Below are 13,564 nucleotides of genomic sequence, written 5' to 3'. Positions count from 1 at the left end.
AAACAGAAGGATGAGGGCTTCAGAGCTTGTGCTTGTCGCCAGAGGCAGAGCCCAGACCATTAATCTCTCCTAGCCGCGGTCCGATCCTCCCTCCCTAATGCTCGCCCCGCCCCAGCAGCTCGGAGGGAGGGGCCGTCGGGGAAAGTCACTGAAAAGGCTGGGGCAGGGGCAGGAGGAGGAAGGGCCCTCGCAGCACCTAGTGCTTCGCAATGTCTCCTTTCTTCAGGATTATCTGTCTCTGCCAGGGTGCCAGTTTGGTTTCATCATACCCCAGAGTTCTGAGTTTCTCCGATTGCTCCTTCTCCCGCCGCTCCTCCTCCTGCCTTAGTTTCTCTTCCTCTTTTCTGCTTACGGAAGAAGAAGCCAGGATGAGAGGGGGAGAAAGGATGGGGAATGAACCTAGGCTACTGGGGGAAGCGCAGAGGATGAGGACAGTAAGTTCTGAAAGGGACCTCTGTCCCTCTGGATGAGTATGGTATATCAGTCACCCCCTGAGGAAAACGGAAGGCTAGAGGCAGTCTGGCAGGTTATGGGACATCCGAAAGGTGGGGCAACAAGTCAAAGAAATGGGGTCTCATGTGACAGTAGGTCAGGTTATGGGGAGACAGATGGGGCAACAGATCAAGGTAGTGGATAATAGGTAATAGGACAGAGATATGTCAACATGTCAGATTATGGGAGAGAGAATGATGGCAGCTGACCAGGTTACAGAGAAATCAAGAAATGGGCACAGCAAAAAAGATTATCGGGGAGAGAAGTGGATAATGACCCAGATTATTGGGCAGGGGAAGAGAAGAGGACAGGAATGAGAATGAACAGCAAACGTTACTAGGGGAAGAGATGTGGGGTTGCAGAAGGCAAAATGAATTATCTGAGCTACTTGAGAGCAAGGGGTATGAAGAATTTGGCCTGAGTAGCTCCAGGTAGGGTAGGTGCCATACTCACCGTTTTTGCTCCCTGAAAGGAGAAGCAAATAGTGGGTTAGTAGTGTTTTTTCCCACTTCGGCTCCCACTCCTTGGTAGCATGGGGTCCCACACCAGCTCACTTTCGATACCCAGCTTACCTCTCCTCCTCCATCTTCTTCCGAAGGATGTCCCTTCTCCAGGCAGGCATGCTGGCCAAACGGGCTTCCTCCTCCTCATCCTGTAACACAACCAGAGGAGTTCAGGGGTAGAGTATGAAATGGAGTGGGGAAGAAATCAGAATCCAGTGGATGATTCCTCATAGTTAGAGAGGGGAGGAAAAGGGCAAGGGTAGGCCTGGACCCTGAAGTCTTGGCAATAAGGGGATAAGGACTGGGGAGTTGATGATAAAAGACCCTTGAAAGGGGGAAGTGGAAGGAAAAGTAGAAGAGGACAATCTTTCAGTCTCTTCCTATAGAGACCTTCAGGGCTAGAGACTTTATTCCCATAATTTTCCTTTGTCTTTTTTTCTCTCTTTTTAAATTGTTATACATAGTACTTCTAATCAAAACCCCAAGAATCTGTGATTTTGGAGGTTTGGGAACTCCCTCTACCAAGGCAGATCACAACCCTTAATAGAAGCGAATAACATTACTTATTACTAATTACTTGTACTAAATTACTACTACTACTACTAAACTTAGTAGAGAAATCTTACAGTGACTTGAGACTTAAAGAGTGGTTAAGTGACATGTCCAAGATCATAAAGTTAATAAGTATCAGAAGGAGGTCTTGAATCTAGGTCTTCCTGGCTCCAAGTCTACCACTACATCCACTACCTCTCAGAGTTTCTAGTACTGTGTAAAATTATATTGGAAATAGTGAGTGACCTTGCTTTATCCCTGATCTTATTGGGAAAGCTTCCAATAGTTCCTGAAGATAATTTGAATCAGAGAGTGCACTCACTTCATTTTCTACACCACATGTTTACACGGCTGCCCCTCACCCCCCCCCCCCCCCCAAGGCTGGGCCAAAACAGTGGCAAGAAGTTGAATCACAGGGTTAAAGGTGAAGTGGGTTGTAGGGTGACCACAACCTGCCAGAACCAACATCTGGGAGGAAAATAAGGGGGAAGAGGTCACACAGACTCAGCCTTAGAGCTTGGTATGGCAAATGAACTGTTTCAGATCTCATGGACAAAGAGATGTTTATAATATGACCAATCCTTGACCCTTTCTCTGCCTTGAGGGTAAAACCTGAGGATACTCCAAGGCAGCAGGAGTGCTACCCAGGTATCCTGCTTGTCAGTTGTTTCACTGAAGGGCAGATGGTGCCCTTGTCTCTTCCTGAACCCTGGTGGGTGGTGTGGATGAGCTAAAAGGCAAAGACAATCTTGGGCCCACCCATGGCGGGCACCTCTTCAAGGCAAAATTCTTTATTAATCTGTGTAACAAGGGAAAGGTCATCTGCACACATCACACTTCACACAAATCAGTTCCCCAGCCCCAGGCCCTCTGGCCAAGTCAGAGCTTGGAACTTTCCCAGTTCCCAGTCTCAGAGAGAAGGCAGACCCTAGTTGCAAAACCATAGTGGAGCCCCCTCTAGCTGGTGGGAGCTAGACAGGTCTGCTTCCTTAGTGGAGGCCTTTGAACAAAGTAAGAGACGTGAGTTCCGTCTGTAGAGTGAACCATGAGACCAGGTGCTGGAGAGACTATCCTCTTTGCTTTGTAGAGAATCATCCCTTGGAGAGGAGCTACTCCCAGGCATCCTACTGCCCTGAGAAACCACCTTGGACAAAGCTCAGAGGAGAGCTTGAGGCAGCTTTATATCCTAGCCCTATCCCAGCCTCCTAAAGACAACACAGCAGCATCCTGTCCCTCAACATAAAGACCCTCTCCAATTACAGCCCCTCCTGGCCCAACTACATTTAGCTTTAGCCTAGTTGGGCTTCTCATTCCTGGGCAAATGGTCTAGCCCTGCCCTCACACATTCAGTTCCCCGGTGTAGGTAGATGCCAGGGTGGATCCCACCATTCCCAAAGGACAACTGATTTGACTCTTCTCTCTCTCCACTGCTATTGCTCAAATGTCGAACAACTCGGCTTCCTTCTCCTTCCAGAATGAGAAGCTTCGGTCGATGTAGCTGCAGATATCCTCGTTGCTGAACTCTCCCATCTCTGCTACCAGCTGCAGAGAGTCAGTTCGATGGAAAAGCTCTGTTGGAGCCAGTGGAGGGGCTGGTGGCCCAGGGCTATGTGTGGGCTCAGCCTGAGGCAACGGTGGTGGGAGCGGGGGAGGTGGAGGTTGAGGTACAGAGGTTGGTGCCTGGAGCTTGGGGAGAGGCTCCTCGGCGGGGGGCTCTGGGCTGTCTCCAAAGAATGCCCTCTTCAGGTCCTCAAAGCCGTCCTGCCAGTCCCGACGGCCAGCCTCCACCTCCTCCAGTACGACTCTATGGAAAAGGCGGATGAGCTCCCACGGATGACTGCCTAGCCGGTCAAACATCTCGTAACATAGAAGGTGTCGGAACTTGCGCTCCTCGCGGCTCATGCGCATCTCCAGCAGCTGGAAGTAGCCCAGCATGAAGAGGTCCAGGGTGAGGCTGTCATAGCTAGCAGGCACTCCACCCACATGGGGCAGGAAGTGTTCAGGCCAGTAAAGACCCTGCACCCGGCTCAAGGGGCGCAATTGCCGGGAGGGCACGTGACACATTAGACTACGCCAGTGTGCCAGCAATTTGCCTACCACGTGCCGCTGCTTCATGAAATACAGCAACCGGTGGTCATTACCAAGACTGTGATGGGCTGACTTCTCCAGCACATGCTTGGGCTCAGGCTCTGAGGCCCCCACGGCCACCACCCGGGGCAGTAACCTTCGAAGGCGGGCCTGGGTATGGCGCCCAGGGCCGCTGAAAGTCCACTTGCGCCAGTGCTCCAAGAACAGGTAGACGATGCGCTCCTTCCGCATATCGATATAGTCCTGTACGCCTCGAAGCTCCGTGGAGAGGGGTGGGTTTTGTGCTAGCTGTTCTGGCTCAAAAATTGTCACCTCGTCGCCGGGCTCCTCTGGGGGGTACAGGCTAGCTAAGGGATCTTCAGGGGATGATAGCTCTGCTGGCTCCAGTAAGAGGTGCTCAGACCCATTGACCGTTGAAGGACCATCCACCAAGCGCTCTCCCAGGTTTGCTTGAGCCATGCTTCCGGACACATAGTCTTCCTCCAGGATGGGCTCTCGGCTGAAGACATCAGAGACTGTGACACTCACGGGCAACGAGAGCTTGCGTGGGTACCAGTACTCGGTCTCCTGGCTCTGCATGTGCCTCTCGTAGTTGGCTTTGAGACTCTTGACTGAGACCCCGCACTCCAAAATCTCACGGGCCACATCCTCCCGGCTACAGCTGAAGGAGCATGAGCGGCCGAAGCCCACGGCCCCTGCCCGCCAGTCTGCCACTGGGGCCAAGGGCTGCCCAGTCTCAGCAGTCACCAGGTCTGTCAGGTGGGCCGGCCGACCGCCCAAAGTGGCCAGCAATATGGCCATGCTCTTGAGCAGAGTGGAGATCCTGCTACACCAGGCGGGCAGGTCAGCCGCCCGGCCCTGCATGCGGCGGGGATTCACTGTGAAACGGTGGCTGGACAGGGCAGCAGAAGCGGGCAGCAACTGCTGCAGTTCCAGCTCCAGTTGCTCCAACTGCGCCTCCAGCTTTTGGGCCTTGTGCATCACCTGGAGGTTTTCAATTTGTTGTTCGATACGGTTGACGTCTTCTTCAGTCATGAGCTCCCCGAAGGGCCCCAGCATGGCATTGTGTGCGTGGGAGAACCTCCAGCCCTCGGGTTGGTAGCAGCAGTAGCCAGCGGTCAGCTAAGACGGGGAAGAGAAGAGAGGGGAGGAGAACGCAGGTCTCCCTCTGGCCCCACTCCCGGCGGCCCTCGGGCAGCACACCCTCAGCCTTTACATATCCCGGGTGGTGTAATGGTAGGCGGGGCGGGGCTGTGCAGGTAGGCTGGGGCAGCAGCCAGTGGAGAAGAGGCTTCAGCCAAGTAGAAACAGGAGCGGGGGGAGGGCTCGCTGCAGCGCACTCCGGGGCACTCTGCTTGACGGGAGGAGTGGGCCAGGCCGGATCTGGTTCGCTGCTGCTGTGGACAGGGTCTCTGGGCCTGGTCACTCATTACACCACCAAGGGAACATGTAAAATGCATATAAACCAGGGTCCTAGACAAGCCCCTCCACTTAGCGCAGATATAGCCCCTTCCTCTGGGCTCAAGCTTAGGGCTAGAACAGACAGGGCCTGAGTTGAAAGGTAATCAAGCCCCTCCCACGGAGACACCCCACAAGGATCATGCACCCCATGATGAATTCTTTGTGTCCCTGTCCAGTGGCATGCTGCTGTGATCCCTTGAACCCGGATGCCCCCTGACTTCCTCTACCTATAGTCTCCACTTTGGGGAGGTTTTTCCATTTGTTTTTTTTGTTTGTTTGTTTGTTTTCTGAATCTCTGACTTCAATTTTTTTTTATCTAAGTAAGAGAAAGCACTGGAGGAGCAGGGGCATGTGAGATTGGGAATTTCTGACAGCAAATTTCTCCTTTCCTGAACAGGAAAGGAAAGGAAACCCTAGCTGGAGCAGGGACCTGTATATATTCCAGAGAGTGAATGAACTTGAATAGGAAAAGATTACATCTTAATTTTCAATAACTTCTAACTTACATTTAGCATTTATTTCTATTTTACATTTAAAAAATTTTAACCTGAAAAGGTGTCCATGGGCTTCCCTGGAATATTAACATCTATGACACATAAAAAAGTTATGGAGTTCTTTTTGCTCTCAATCTATATTTTGTGGGCTGAGAATTCTCACAGCCTGGACCTACAGAACTCCTCTCAGAAGAGAGGGTTGCATACATGTCCTTTTGTCCCTTCAATCTACTAAAAACCAAATAATTGTTTGTAACTGATGGACTTGTTGGTGAATAGGTCCCTGAATGTATGACTGGAATATCAGCCTGTGATGATAACTGAGGTCTCCAACAGTCACCTAGAGGGTAGCAAAGAGCAGGGAGGGACTAAAGGAGGAGAGCAAGCCCTGGTCTGGGGAAGTCTGGTCTGGGGAAGTCAGTGAGCAGGGGCAGGGTCTGGATTTGCCAGACAGTCAAGAAGGGGAGATTCCCCAAGAGCCCACAGGTTGGAGTAAAAGTGGGGAGGCACTCATGGCCAGGTCCCAGGCCCACCTTTCTCCTCTGTTCCTCTTCCTCCTGCATCTTCATCTGTAGCTTTCGCACCATCACTTGCCTCTTCCATTCGGGAATGGGGCGGCCCTGCTCATCGTGTGTGGGGATCAGAGTCTCGACATCTAGCTGCATGTTCTGTGCCGGAGTCAGTGGTGGAGCCACACTGCCATTGAGGACAAGCTGATGGGGGCCTCCGCCTGCTCCAGGAATGGAGCTAGCTGGTGGAGTGGGGCTCCTGGCCCGGGACAGTGATGGAGACAGGGGTGGAGCATCTGTCTGGAAAGGGAAGGCATGGTGACGAACAGCATTCCGAGTGGAAGGTCCTGGAGACCGAGGCTGAAGGCGCGAGTTGGAGGAAGGGGCTCCACGCCTTACCAGAGAAGGGAGCTGTCCACTGCCTGAGAAGACTGTGGTGAGGCCCTTGCTCTGTGGTGTTGGCTTCAAGCTCTTTCCTGCTTTGATCTCTGCCAGGAGTTCAGAGTTGTCTCCAGTTGGGGACATCATATTGAAGGACTTGGTACCTGGTGAGAGAAGAGGATGCTGAAGCATGAGGAACCCCAGCCCAAGCCCTGTGCACCCTGTCCACCCTTTCCAAATCCAGACAGTCCTGGCTAGTTTGTTTTAGAGAGCAAGGCCCAGAAAAGGCCAGACAGGACCCAGGTATCACTTGATCCAGGCCAGAGTAAGGCAACACCCTGCTTGGGGGTGGGCAGTACAGCTTTCCGGCAGACAGGTATCCTGGAAGGTCCCTCTAGTCCCCACAGGAGTACAGCAATACTGACACAGCCCACGACTCTGTACCCAGACCAGCTTCCCTACCAAGCCACTTCCTCCTCCCTCCCCTGAACCCTATGCTTCTCCTCCACCCACCACCTCAATTTTACTAGTGGGGTCAGCCAGTACTTACGAAGGGAGAGGGAGCCAACTTTACTGATTCCAGTGGGGAAGCCCATGGGTGAGTGCCCCTGGACACTCATGGTGAGTCTGTCTAAGCCCAGAGGTTAGAGGAAGGTGTGCCTGATGCAGCAGGGTGTTCACTCTGATCTGTGATCAACCTGGCCAGCCACTTGACCTTTGTTCTTTGGTTCCCTGGTCTCAGGGAGGAGTTTCCCTGAGTGTCCCAGACCCACCCCTCTGCTTCATCAGCAAAGCTTGGTGATCCTTGAACTAAATTGTCCTGGCCCAGGGCCTAGAAATCCAGGCCCTTACTAGACCCAAGTGTGCCAGCATCTGGCACCTCCACCCCCTTCTCAAACAAGTGCACGAGAGTTCACTCTTGAGTGTACACACACACACACACACACACACACTCAGCTCCCAACCTAGTCCTGATAAAAGACTCAAATTCTCGGGGGAGCCAGTTCTTCGTGGACCAGAGGGATGGGGATGTATGGAATTGAGGTTTGTGGGGGGGAGCAAGGAGGGCTAGTGTTCTAGGAGGGGGGCAAGGAAGGCTGATGTTTTGGGTAAAGTCCCATGTTCTGTGTGATAACATGAAAAGGCCCAGTTTCAAGTTTACATTTCCCGGATTGTGTCTGGTGGGGTGCGAGGGAGGGGATCAAGGGGTTGTCTGAGGGAAAGGACTGGAGTAGTCAGGAGCAAATCATTCTCTCCTTTTCTTGGTCTGGGGGAGAGGGATATCTAAACACCTTCAGGAAGGGCCACTGAAGAGGAAGAAAGGAAGTGAAGGTGAAGGGGAGGGACACAAATGGGAATTATTTTCATAGGCAAAACCGACAGGAATGTGGGGGTGGAGGAAACAAATTCACTGATTCCATGGAAGATATTCTTCCTGGCATACCAGGGAGGGCTTCCCCCCAGGATTGTCTGTCAGAACAACACTCAGTCATCTTTTGGTCCATCCTTTGCCCCATTTACACTCCCCAAGTTCACCCTCTCCTCTCTCCTGTCTGTTTCCCCTGTGCCCTCCCAGACCCCTGGTTTAGGCACCTCAAGCATAGACAGAGTAGAAAGCAGGCCTGGTACTCACTCTTCCTGCACCTCAAAGCTCTCACTTCTAGGAGGCAGAGAAAGAGAGAGAAAAGTAACAGAACAGAATTAGGAGAGGTATGGAGGAGGCTGAGAGCCTGGGGAGAGCAGAGAGAGAGAGCGCAAACAAAATGGTGGATGGTGGGTAAGACAACAGGGAACAGAAGGGGAGAGGAGAAAGGAGCAGGGAAAGGGAAGAGAAAGGAGGATAAGATTGTCCCTAAATGCCTGGGCTGAGCAGCTAAGTCAAATGTGCTGCTCCTCCTTTCTTCCTAGCCCTTAGTCTGGAAGCATGGCTTGGAGTGTTCCAGTCTGAGTGAAGAGGAGTACCTATCCCAATTTCCATCACTCACAGTACCAGTAAGAGCCAGAGGAGGGGAGGGGTCTTTGGATCTGATGCTTGAGTCTAATCTCAGGGAATAATTCTAGGTCATGGAGTTCAACCTCTGCATTTATTGATGAGGAAGTGAGATAGAGTGACTTGCCCAGAGTTCATTGACTAGTGTCCGAGGCAGCATTTGAACCCAGATCTTTCTAATTCCAAGTTCAATGCTCTATCCTCCCTTGGAAGGGAGACTGAACTCTAACATTGCCCAGTTGTTTGATGTATGTGTATGTGTATGTGTATGTGTATGTGTATGTGTATGTGTATATGTGTGTGTGTTTGTAGAAACCCAGACATCTTCCTTTGGTCATAGATCTGATAGCCCGGCCACCTATGGGCTGAATATCTGAGCCTGTCTGTTTGCCACAAGCTAGGTTACTGTAAACCCTAGGACTCTGAAATGAGAAAAAATCCTGCTGTATGGGGAAGATAAGACATCTATAACCATTGATTAGGGTGTGGCTAGGATTTTCTCAGGCCCTTTGTGGAGGACAGACATCAAGTTTGTGGGTCGGGGGATGGATCCCACTTTAGGAAACAGAAAGAGGATTCAAAGGAGCAGATTTCAGAATTTCCTAACCCAAACTACTTTACGCTGGGCAAAATAGCTCAACTCTCTCCTGGAGACCTGTTAGCCTTCTGTGGTCTCAGGGGTTAAAGGAGGGGGACTGAGAATAGGAGCCAGGGTGAAGGAGGAAGGCAAGAGGAGAAGTGGGTCACAGGATGGAAGAGTTAGAAAAAAGTTTATATGTGTAAGAAATAAAGATCTTTGGAAATAGGAATTTTGATGGAGATGGAAAGAATGTAAACTAGAAGTCAGGACTTGTTTCACTTCTGTCCCAGGGTTCTCAGAGCCTAGCACAGGCCGACTTCTATGAGGCACTTACTGAATGAATGGCTGGTTGGATAGATGGATGTATGCATGTGTGAATGGATAACTAGGTGGTGAGCAGATCAGAAAAGGGACACACCACAGTCTACGGAGATGTTCTTCGTGTCAGCAGCTCACAGCCCCAGGTTACACCTCAGGCTTACAGTTACTGAACTGATAGAATTGGTGCGGGAGGGGGCTCTCCACATCTTTCATCTATTTGTGCCCAGCCACGATTTAAAAGTCTACTAGCTAGGTAAAACTGTGGGCCCCCAAATACTGGGGGGAGGGGGAAATATAAGCATTACCCAAGTAAAGTGCTTTTTTTTTTGTTTTTAAATTATCCATTGGTTTGAATTAGCCATGACAGCTCTGACCTTTCTTCTTTCAAGGGAGACTCCTGAATTGACAGAATTCTGATACAAGATGAAAAGATGACTGACTAATAATTAGATCCTTCCTCCAAAAACCGAGCTGGTGGCTGGGGTACTCTTCCTTCCCCCCTCTCCACCCCGCTGAGCATCATCCAGTCTATATAACACAAAAACTGCCACCATGTTTTGGCATCTCTCTTCTCCCACAGTTCTTCGCCTGCAAGGCGCCCCAGCCCTATCGCCCCCAGTCCCCAGTTCTCTCGGGTAGGCTTCCTACCCAACTGGGTCCCGATGCTGGGTTAGGATCTCTGCCACCCGTCCTCCCGCCCGCAGCTCCCCGAACTCACTGCCCGTAGAAGAGGAGGAGCGGCGCTGGCTGCAAACAGGCCCGGACCCTTCGATGGGCAGAGGTGGCGGAGGGGGTGGCGCACTCACGGCTTCGGGCAAGGGTGGGGGCGGGGGCGGAGGAGGTAGGTCCCTGGACACCCTGTGGTCTGCGACACTGCCGTTGTGCACGTGGCTACCGGAGAGGAGAGCGGCCTGAGGGCATGAGGAAAAAGAGTGACCAAGCTGTCTGAGTCTCGGGATCTGGGCTGGGGGCAGCGCGGAGTCCTGCTCCCGGACACGAGGGGACTGGGGGCAGGTGGAGATAAAGCCCCCTGGGTCTGGGGCTAGAAGGGACGGGGGCAATGCTGGGCTGGGCTGGGAGGCTCTCACCTCCTCGCTATGGGCCATCCCCAGACTGGCTGCCAGGGGCTCCCCGGGGCCGTAGCCGAGCTGGCGGTAATAGTCCCCGGTGCTGGGCTGTTTGCCAAAGCTGCGGGACTTCCGGCCCGAGTCCACCCGCCGCAGCCCGTCGTAGCCGTCGCGGGAGCTCAGCTGCGGGGGAGGGAGGAGCGCCGAGCGTGGGCTGCGGGTCGGAGGGTGGGAAGACAGCCCCCTCCACCCTTGACGGCGGAGGCTCGGCTTCTGTCTAACCCACCGTCTTAGTGGAACTAGATCAAATCCCTGCCTGTTCCAGCCTGAGCCGGGGGTATCTGTGGCCGCGCCCCCCAAGGGGAAGCAGATACGGATGGGGTGTGCAGGGGAAGGACAGGGCTCCCCTCTGCTCACACACGGTTCAGGGTGGCTGGTTGGGCTTGGTCCTGAGGTGAAGGAGCCAGAAGGGCTGCTCCCAGACGGCTGGGCTAGCCCCCTAGCCCAGAGGACAGTCAGGGAAGGCTGACTGGGGCAGGGGGAAGGATTCTCAAGCGCCTCCGCTGGACCCTGTCAAGGCCTCCGGGTTGCTAAAATCCAGTTTCCTCGACAGTTCCGGCGGGCCCCAGAAAACTCAACTCCCTAGGGCTGGTTCTCGATCTGCGGCCCGCGCCCAGAGTCCCGAGCCCTTCCCAGGGTACGCGGCCCTTAGTCCCCTAAGAGCCCCGGGCAGCGGTTGCCCTACCTGCGACTGTGCCCGGTGACGCCCCGCTCTGCACCTGCTAGCGGGGGCGGCGCGGACCCGACACCTGCGCTACCTGATCTGCCCTCTCAAGTTACAAAACGGACCAACGGCCTCTCTCCTATCGGCTCCTGGGTCCTGACAGCACCCCACCAATCCTGGGCCACTGGGCTCCGCCCCCCTCCCCCAGCCCCCCAAGTGGGGTTGCAACCGAGGGAGTTGGGCCACGCCCCGTTACAGCAGTCCCCTCCGACACTCCCCCCCCACCCCCGTCCAAGCCTGCCAGATGTTTGCCTCACCCCCAGTTTGGAGCCCTACTATCCTTGAGCCCCTCTACACCTATTTTCCACGACAGGACCCACTATGTTGACTTGGAACCTCAACTCAGGGTAAGGGGCTGGGGACCGTGGGACACTCCTGCCAAACTTTGATGGCTCTGCACCTTTCAGAAAACCGCACTCCGATAGCTCCCAGACAGGGTCCTGGCGGACTAAAAGGGGGCCTAGGTTTCTCGAGCTCCTCCCCGCCCCGTCCCTGTCCTAGTCCACCTCGGCCTCTCCGCATCTGGAAACCCATAGCTGTAAGTGACACCGGCCCCTGCGCCCCATCCTCGGGTTTCAAGGCTCGGATGACAGCCTCAGGTAGCTCCCGCCCGGTTGGTCCTGACTCCCGGAGGAGGCCAATCCCGGCTTGGGATCGCAAGAAGTCAGGGAAGGGAAGAAGGGGAAAGGACTGAGCCCCCTGCCCCAGCCGCAGTCCCAGGACCCGCGGTCTGGGTTTCTGCCCCGCCCCTAGGCCCCAGCTCCCATCAAGGGTTCTGCTGACGGGCTCAAGTTGCAGGAAACGCGACACCCGTGGATTTATTTTCTGGGCCATCCTGCCCCATCCTTCCCCCAATCCCCTGGCCCCCGGCCCCTTCCCACGGAACTGCTCTTTTAGGAGGCGGAGCTGGCCATCTGTCCCGCCTCTGCCCCGCCCAGCCGAGTCCTCAGACCCATCGCTCAACCCTAACCGCTTCCTTGCCTCTCTCTCCTCTGGAAACAAAGAAGGAGGCGTAGGCTGGGAGAACTGGGCCGGGTCCCACAAAGGACATTTGTTGGGACTCCCGGGCGCTCTTGCCTCCAGGCACGCACGCACGCACGCGCGCGTACACACACACACACACACACACACACACACACACACACACACACACACACACACACACACACACACACACCCGATAAGGAGAGATGGACAGATAGACACACACAAATACGCAGCCCCAGGGGCCAGGCAGAAGGATACACCCAGATGCGCAACTGCGCCCCCACGGTGGGCAAAGCTCATCTCAGCTCCCAGACTCTCAGGCAGACGTTCATGGACAAGGTTTCCCTCCTTCCGCCCCTCTCCCAAGGGACTGCCAGGCAGGAGATACCCCAGCAGCCGTCATGGCCCTAAAGGGCAACCAGATCTCTATTTCATACTCCCTGTCCTAACCTCTCCCCTTCCCCACCCCACAAGTCGAAGCTGAGAGCTATGCAATTTTTCCATATCCCTGTCTACCCAGGCGAGGTGAGAATATCCTCCCCTTCTCCTCCTGGAATGCCCCAATGCTCCCTTTCCTCTCTGCTTCAGTTGGGTACTGAATCTTCCTGTTACCAGAGCATACTCAGGGATAGCCCTAGATACAGGTTGCATCCAGACATAGAGGTACAGCTCTTGCTGGGGACAGATGGCACCTCTTTCTTCCTGTAGCCCCACCCCAACCTGTACCCCTTTCTTTAACTGACTCTAGATCTAACCCTACTCCAAGAGCCTCTACCTCTGCCCTTACCCCCGGAGAATGGAAGTCAGGATTGCTTCTCTCTCTTTTGGGGCTCACTTACTATCTCTCCCCACTTGCTACTTCTTTTCTCCTGGCTGGAGCTGTGTCCAGGGTTCTTGTCCTCCCTGACATCTGAGCAACACCTCCTCCCTCCTTTCTATTTCGCTTCCATAGCCTCCAGCTTCTGGGGAGAGGTGTTTTCCCAAGTTGCTGCTAGAAAGTTCTGAAGCTCACTGATACCTAATGAACTCCCCTGTACCATCTGGGAAGTGTGACATTGTCCATCTCCCTTCCACAGCCCCTTTGTGATCTCTTTGCCCCCAGGGTCACCTTTGTCATTCACTATAACAGATCTCTCCTCTATCCAGGTCCTTTAAAGAGATCCTCCATATAGCTTGAGCCCTGCCTTTCCCCTCCCCCCTTTCTCATAACCTCACAATAGGACAAGTAGACATTTAAAAACACTTTCCTGGGAGGGTTGGATGACTCCTAATAGATCCAAGCCTCTGTCTAGGAAAGCTTCTTTCCCCTGGTCACTCTCTTGATACAACCCTACCCTGAGGCTGTGGATTTAGTG

General features: G+C 53.8%; 1 protein-coding gene across 1 annotated transcript; it reads right to left on the bottom strand.

The window, feature by feature from the left end:
- Nucleotides 1-1,150: 1,150 nt before the first annotated feature.
- LOC140507467 (uncharacterized) lies at nt 1,151-12,056 on the bottom strand. The gene is made up of 6 exons (XM_072615547.1): nt 11,623-12,056; nt 11,184-11,261; nt 10,460-11,012; nt 10,090-10,282; nt 6,124-6,644; nt 1,151-4,757 (listed from the first exon to the last, which is right to left on the bottom strand). Exons 1-6 carry the CDS (start codon nt 12,054-12,056, stop codon nt 2,985-2,987), a joined length of 3,552 nt encoding a protein of 1,183 aa, XP_072471648.1. The 3' UTR covers nt 1,151-2,984.
- Nucleotides 12,057-13,564: the final 1,508 nt, after the last annotated feature.

Source organism: Notamacropus eugenii, chromosome 5 (genome assembly GCF_028372415.1).
Source record: "Notamacropus eugenii isolate mMacEug1 chromosome 5, mMacEug1.pri_v2, whole genome shotgun sequence".
In the NCBI taxonomy this organism is placed as follows: Eukaryota; Metazoa; Chordata; class Mammalia; order Diprotodontia; family Macropodidae; genus Notamacropus; species Notamacropus eugenii.
The sequence above is the reverse complement of the archived record's forward strand: the minus strand, read 5'-3'. Positions and strand labels throughout refer to the sequence as shown.